The sequence below is a fragment of the Strongylocentrotus purpuratus genome, unplaced genomic scaffold (assembly GCF_000002235.5).
Source record: "Strongylocentrotus purpuratus isolate Spur 01 unplaced genomic scaffold, Spur_5.0 spur5_scaffold_20, whole genome shotgun sequence".
NCBI lineage: Eukaryota > Metazoa > Echinodermata > Echinoidea > Camarodonta > Strongylocentrotidae > Strongylocentrotus > Strongylocentrotus purpuratus.
Genome location: NW_022145606.1, coordinates 35,819,298 through 35,827,231, shown reverse-complemented (window position 1 = coordinate 35,827,231; position 7,934 = coordinate 35,819,298). Strand labels below are relative to the sequence as shown.

The 7,934-nt window shown below is 46.5% G+C and overlaps 1 protein-coding gene across 1 annotated transcript; it reads left to right on the top strand.

Annotated features, from left to right (window-relative positions):
• The first annotated feature begins 313 nt into the window (after positions 1–313).
• On the top strand, positions 314–7,741 carry LOC115927431 (RE1-silencing transcription factor-like). Its single transcript, XM_030993307.1, has 2 exons — positions 314–462; positions 6,470–7,741. Exon 2 carries the CDS (start codon positions 6,474–6,476, stop codon positions 7,140–7,142), a length of 669 nt encoding a protein of 222 aa, XP_030849167.1. The 5' UTR covers positions 314–462; positions 6,470–6,473; the 3' UTR covers positions 7,143–7,741.
• Positions 7,742–7,934: the final 193 nt, after the last annotated feature.

Genomic DNA, 7,934 nt, shown 5'->3' with positions numbered 1-7,934 from the left:
TGACGAGAATTGACTTTGGAAATCCACCTCTTGTTTCATGCTACCAAACCCACTAAAGAGCTAAATCCGTGTTTCTCTCTCTGTTTCTCTGTCTCTCCTCTCTCTCCCACTCTGTCTCTGTCTCTCTCTCTCCCTCCTTCATTTTCTCTTCATCCCTCTGATTCTATCTTTCTTTAATTCTTCCCTCCCTACCCTCACTCCCTTCCCCTCACTCCCTTCCCCTCTCTCTCTCACTCCCTTCCCAGCCCTCTCCCTACCCTCCCTCCTTCCATTTTCCCTCTCTCACTCCTGTCGACCTGTGCCTATATACTGTGACGGAATGTTACAGTGTTTAACCTGAAGAGGGCGACATTTTGGTCAGATTGATATAAGTGATTTGATAACGCTGCGAACGGGCAGTCCGTGTTTTGTATTGATGCAGTAAGGAATGCAGTAAAGTAAGCTGAAAGATCAAACATCATTGTAAGTTGTCGTTATTTGTCTCGGATATTACTTTGATTGAAGTGATTGATGAATGCATGATTGAGATCCTCGTTGAATAGTTGTGAGTTGTGAGAGTCGACTGTCTGGGAGAGTTGACTGATTTATAAGACGAGACCTGGTTCGTGTCGTTCGGAATTGCTACCAAGTTCATGGAACCAGATCTCGTCACACTGGTGGCAGCGGTGGGATAACTAAAACAGCGTGGGTCATGCTTCCAGCGTGAAACTACATACTAAGACACGGACTCAAAACACGCCACCTTTTTAGGTGCTAACGTGAGCTGCGAACTATCGAGAAGTGCAGCCAGGTGAGGTGCCACGTTGAGGTGCCAAGTTGAGGTGCAGGTTGAGGTGCCAAGTTGAGGTGCCAGGTGAGGTGCCAAGTTGAGGTGCAAGGTGAGGTGCCAAGTTGAGGTGCCAAGTTGAGGTGCCAAGTTGAGGTGCCAGGTGAGGTGCCAAGTTGAGGTGCCAAGTTGAGGTGCCAGGTGAGGTGCCAAGTTGAGGTGCCAGGTGAGGTGCCAAGTTGAGGTGCCAAGTTGAGGTGTCAGTTGAGGTGCCAATTGAGGTTCTACTTGAGGTGGAAGTTCTTTGTGCTACAGCTCTTAATAAATTCACCATGGATAAAAAGGAGCATCAAAGGTCCTCAGTTAATGAATGTGACCTAACTCAATTGAACACAGAGCTGGAACGTCTACGAATGGAGAATCAAATTTTACAGTTGGAACGTGACAATGCACGGTCAAAAATTAATCTGATAGAAGCAAGACAACAGGGATTGTCTTCACAAAGTACCGTCAAGCTTGGACAGTTCGAAGAACCATCTGTGAGAAGGAGAGTAGATACGGACATAGTTTTCAATGGACCGTACACTGAGAGAAACAAGGGTGAAAACACGCCCGAATGTGGAGAGAAGAAGGGCTTGTATCCTGAGCTATTGACCCCAGACCGGAAGGTTGGAACCGATTGTTCGACTCCTGTGCCGGATACCATGTTTTCTCAAGAGTTGGCTGGGGACATTGGGTCCCCTTTCCTTGAAGGATTCGATCCCAATTTTCCATGGGAAAAGGCCAGTGGAAGAACGAAATCGGCTCTTACGAAGAAGCCTGACAACAAGCAGGGTGATGTGGAAATAAAAGAAGAAGTTTCTAGAGATTGTTCAATAGGAACAAAACAGAGCCAAAGGCCTTGCATAACACCTGATCGGTTCAATGGACAAACATCGTGGCATCAGTACTTGAAACACTTTGAAGCATGCAAAGATATAAATGGTTGGACAGAGGAGCAGGCAAGTGCTTTTCTGACTGTAAGCCTTCAAGGTGAAGCACTCCGTCTGTTGGACAATCAGCACGATCGCAAACTTACGTATAGGGGACTGACCAAGCTCCTAGAGCAGCGATTTGGCCCAAGTCAACAGGCAGAAAATTTTCTGTTTGAATTGCGTCATCGCCGTCAAGGCCAAACAGAAACACTGAAGGAACTTGGCCAAGTCATATGTGAATTGGCAATCAAAGCCTACCCAGACATTCCAGAGGTTGGGAGAAAAAGGCTCGAGAAGAACCATTTTATTGAGGCAATAGAAGACCGGACTATCCGAGAAGGAGTGCACAGAGCTAGGCCAAAGGACATTGACGAAGCTATTCGTGCGGCCATAGAGACAGAGAACTATGAAAGAATCGAAGAAGAACGAAGATCGGAGAGACGTCCGCACAAATTGGTGAGGGGTTCAGAAAAGGAATCTGAGCAACTCATCCAGAAATTGGAGCATTTGTGTGAAAGGCAGGCAACACAATTCGAGACAATGACAAGGCTCATGAATGAAAGATTTCTTTCTTCTGAGAGAGTTCCCAAACCACCAACTCCTGGAAATTCCGGCAAGAAATGGCGGAGAAAAGAAGATTTGATATGCTTCAACTGCAACGAAAATGGACATTTCGCAAGGGAATGTCCTCTTCCTGAAAAGGAGAGGTCGGGAAACGACGAACAGCTGACCGGAAGGTCCACGGGAAGGCTGTAAGAAGTAACGGACCTAGTCGACTTGATGATGGAAGGATTGTAACACTTACACCTAACGAAGAACCCAAGCAAGGCTTATTTGTAGAGGGTACCATCAGGTCTATAAAATGTAGATTCCTCATCGATACAGGTTCAACTGACACAATTGTTAGAACTGACATGTACTACAGTATTGCGAAAGAGCAGAGACCGGTTCTTGAACAAGACAACGTCAGGGTTCAGCAGGTAGATGGAACGCCACTTGATGTGCTAGGAGTTGCCTGGACAGAAGTCAAAGTTGGAAAGACAATCTTTCCATTAAAGGTCATCTTTGCTAATGTTAGGAACCAGGTAATACTTGGAATGGACTTTTTGATTCCAACCGCTGGGGTTCTAGACTTCTTCCGGCTGGAACTCATCTTGAACGGGGAACACATTCGATGCCTTAACCAGATAGGGAGATCATTCCTAAGAAGGATTTTAGTGAAAGAAACTATTGAGGTGCAACCAGGTCAAGAAACGCTTGCGCAAGGTGAGATCGCCAACTGTGTGGACGAGATGACGGGTACTGCCATAATCGAACCAGTTGCAGGCGGAGGCGAATTGGCTCGCCATGGGCTGGTGTTGGCAAGGTCCCTTGTCACTGCAGAGGCAGATGTTTTGCCACTGAGGTTGTTTAACCCGGGGAACAACAAGATAACACTTCGTCGGGGAACAATGGTCGGGATGATCTCACCAGCGGAAGTGCATGAAAGTGGGGAAAGGACAGAGAATAGTGGAAACGGTGAAGTTCCTTCATACCTACAAGACTTGTTGCAACGAAGCCTGAGCAACATCGATCCGAAATATCACCAAGCTATCAAACAGTGCCTCGTGGATTTTCAAGATGTATTTTCTTCTGGAAGTCACGATTTGGGCCGGACCAATGCTGTCAGACACCACATCGAAACCGGCAATTCAAGACCTATAAGACAACGCCTTCGACATCACCCTATCGTCAATCAGCAAGAGATTGATCGCCAAGTCAAATCATTAGTGCAAGAAGGTCTCATCGAACCTTCCGATAGCCCCTGGGCAGCCAATGTAGTGCTTGTGACTAAGAAGGACGGTACAAAACGGTTATGTGTAGATTACCGCGGCCTGAATGTAGCAACTGTAAAAGACGCCTACCCTGTCCCCCGAATAGATGAGACCTTGGATGCACTAGGCGGGGCCAAGTGGTTTTCAACCTTAGATCTAGCTGCAGGCTATTGGCAAGTTGCCCTTGATAATGAAGCTCAAGACAAATCATCTTTTGTGGTTCGCGGTGGCCTATACAAGTGGAAGGTAATGCCATTTGGGCTGTGTAATGCCCCCGCAACTTTCGAGAGGTTGATGGAGAAAGTGATGGCTGGTCTACAATGGGACATATTGCTCATCTATTTGGATGATGTAATAGTGTTCGGTCGGACAGTTGATGAGCAAATCGTACGACTTCGCACAACATTGGCGCGGCTCCGGGAAGCCAATTTGAAATTGAAACCATCCAAGTGCAATTTGTTTCAACAGTCGGTGAAATACCTAGGTCACATCGTGTCTTCAGAAGGAATCACAACCGACCCTGCCAAGGTCGAGACCATTCGGAATTGGCCCAATCCCACATGCAGCAAGGATGTTCGAAGCTTCTTGGGGCTTGCATCCTATTACCGCAAGTTCATTCGCGGGTTCGCATCCATCGCATCACCACTTCATGAACTGACTGAGAAGGCTAGGCGTTTCGAGTGGAATGACGAATGTCAAAGAGCTTTCGAAGAGTTGAAGGAGTGCCTTATCCAGGCTCCGATCCTAGTATGTCCCTTACCAGAGGGGGATTTCCTGCTTGACACTGATGCCAGTCAGAATGGTATAGGGGCTGTGTTGTCCCAAATTCAGGAAGGCGAGGAAAAAGTAGTCGCTTACGCAAGCAAGAAGCTATCGAGGGCTGAGAGGAACTACTGTGTGACCCGTCGCGAGCTGCTAGCAGTTGTGTTCTATTTGAAATACTTCAAGCAGTATCTCTACGGTAGGAAGCTGACCGTTAGAACAGACCACGCTTCTTTGCAGTGGCTCCTCAACTTCAAAAATCCAGAGGGCCAATTGGCACGTTGGATCGAGGTTATCGCAGCATACAAACTGACAATACACCATCGTCCAGGAAAGAAACATGTGAATGCCGACAGTCTGTCCAGAAAACCATGTTCTCAGTGTGGCCTTGTTGATGACACAAGTGACGGCGAAGACACATCTACAGAGACAGATACTCCCTCCGAGCAAGTCCAGTTCCATTGTAGGGCAATTATTGCCTTACCTGGGGTCACTCGAGAGGCCTTAAGAGAAGGCCAGTTGGAAGATGATAGTATGAGCTGGGTATTGAAGGCTAAGGAAGGAAGAAGCTGTAGACCAGATTGGGAAACAATAGCCAACTCGACAGCTGCAAAGAAAACGTACTGGGCTCAGTGGGACCAATTGGATTGCAAGCAAGGAGTACTATGCAGAAAATGGGAGACGTCGGATGGGGCATGCGTGAAATGGAAGGTTATCCTGCCACGGAAGTACCGAAAAGAATACCTAGAAGCAATCCATGGGGGTACAATAGGAGGTCATCTAGGCGTTACCAAGACATTGTCAAACGTAAAACAGAGGGTTCATTGGTCAGGCATGTCAGGAGACGTGAGGTCATTCATCCGGTCGTGTGACCTGTGCGCCAGAAGAAAATCCCCCTCAAAGAGGGCACGTGCTCGACTTCAACAGTACGAGGTGGGAGAGCCAATGGAAAGAGTAGCAATGGACCTTGTCGGGCCTTTACCCAAGACCATCCATGGGAATCAGTGGATCCTTGTAGTAGGGGATTATAAGAGCAAATGGATGGAAGCGTATGCGCTTCCGGATGCTCGAGCTACAACAGTGGCCCAAAAGTTTGTCGAAGAATTTGTGTGCCGTTTTGGTGTCCCTCGTGAACTACATACCGATCAAGGAACTAATTTTGAATCGCAGGTGTTTGCAGAGATGTGTTCCCTGTTGGGCATTCGAAAGACAAGAACAACAGCTTACAACCCGAAATCAGATGGGCTCATTGAGAGGTTCAACAAAACCCTCATCAATATCACCGCCATGCTCATCGAGCAGTCAAAGAAGTCTAGGGAATGGGATGAGTGCTTGCCATATGCAACTAGCGCATATCGCTGTACTGCACAAGAATCCACGGGAGAGTCACCCAACATGCTCATGCTCGGGAGAGAAGTGACGCTTCCAATAGACCTGACTATGGAGAATCCAAAGTATCCTAGCTGTGATGAACCAAAAACAGACTACGCTGAAAAGCTACGCCAGAATCTACAACAAGCTCACGAACGGGCTAGCGAGTGTCTTAGGAAGAGTGCCAGGCGTCAGAAACGCAATTATGACAGGAAAGCTACCACCACTAATCTCAAGGAAGGACAGTTTGTTTGGTTATATGATCACAGCAAGAAGAAGGGGGTTTCCCCGAAATTACAGCTGCGATGGATGGGTCCTTACCTAGTGGTTACGAAGATCTTAGATGTTACGTTTCGGATTCAGCTGAGTCGCCGATCGAAAGCAAAGGTAGTACATGTAGATAGGCTCAAGCTGTACACTGGTGAAGATCTTCTTGCATGGGAGTATCGCCTTAGAGTTCCTGAGGAGGAATTTCCCTTTGCTGATTCTCCTAATCTTTCCCCTGAGGTCATACCAGAAGAGATCAGCCCTGCCAGTGATGAAACTTTGTCAGATGATCATCAACCCCAGCTTGATGAGACCCCTGCTGATGACCAACCCCAGCTTGATGAGAACTTGCCTGATGATCATCAACCCGGGTTCGATCTTCCCACTGATCTACCTCAGACTCCCGTGATTGAGAGTCGCTATCCCAGAAGAAAACGAAAACCACCAGATTTCTTTTATTAAATAAGAATTATCGACATAAATAATTATTTGTGTTTTGTTCTTCACAATTGCAGAATAATGTCTGAGGAGTGGAAGAAACCAGAGGACTTGGATGGGGACCGGCTTTACAAGTGCCGAGAATGTCTTTCCACGTTCTTGTACCACCGCAGCCTGATGCGCCATATCGGGGAGAACCATCGGGATGGATCCCGGAAGTGGAACTGCAAGACCTGCGATTATTCCTCTACCAGGCGGGGGAATTATGAAAGGCACGTGGACGGACACCGAAAGGACGAACAGCGCACGGTTTCCAGAAGAGAGTCGAGCAAAGAAAGAGAACCGGTGGGCCGGGGCGGTGAAAGGGCAAAATCCCCAGATCGACGTTGTCCGGAGACGAAGAGAGACGACAGAGACCAGCCACAGGAAAACAACACAGCCATTATAAGTGTACATCCAACTCCAGTGCCTAGTATTGATTCTTCCAGAGATGCCAGAGGCAAGCCTCTTGCCATGCTTAAGAGAGCCGCATCCCAGGATGGGGTGGTTTCGTCATCGTCATCAGCATCATCTTCGTCGGAAGAAGCTGAGAGTGGAGGAGAGGGTGCCACTGGAAATGCGCGTACAGACAGACCGGTTTTCAAGAAAGCGAGAGTTGAGAAGAGGATTACGACGACCTTTACTATTGAAGGACGCGTAGTTCGTACGAGAAAGACGAAGGAGTTCTTCGACCGCTTCATACTTGTTTAAGTTAACACTAAGTCTTACTGGTTTACTTGATCTGTTTTGATTACAACTATAGGCCTCAGTTTACAATTTGCTTAAATCAGGTAGGCCTACTAGAGGTCAGGTTTTTTTGTTGTTGTTGTAACTTAAGTATTACTAGTGATCTTACGAGAAAAGTGTTTTGATATTCTTTACATTTCCAAACGTATTTTGGACATTGTTGATCAATGTCTTTGTATTTGTGATTACTTGTGTTATATAATTATATATCTATAAAAATAACAGGAAGAAGAGAAAAAGGCAAATGTGTAGCTTATTACGTTGATTTGCTTGGACTTTCTTATAGATTGGTTAGGAAAACAAGAATTAATAGTAAAAACCGTTTTACATGTTTTTAATGCCTATATTGTTGAGCTATGTTTAAAATGTCGTTTCGGTAGGTTTAGAACGAGGACGTTCTAGTCCAAGTGGGGGGTTGTGTGACGGAATGTTACAGTGTTTAACCTGAAGAGGGCGACATTTTGGTCAGATTGATATAAGTGATTTGATAACGCTGCGAACGGGCAGTCCGTGTTTTGTATTGATGCAGTAAGGAATGCAGTAAAGTAAGCTGAAAGATCAAACATCATTGTAAGTTGTCGTTATTTGTCTCGGATATTACTTTGATTGAAGTGATTGATGAATGCATGATTGAGATCCTCGTTGAATAGTTGTGAGTTGTGAGAGTCGACTGTCTGGGAGAGTTGACTGATTTATAAGACGAGACCTGGTTCGTGTCGTTCGGAATTGCTACCAAGTTCATGGAACCAGATCTCG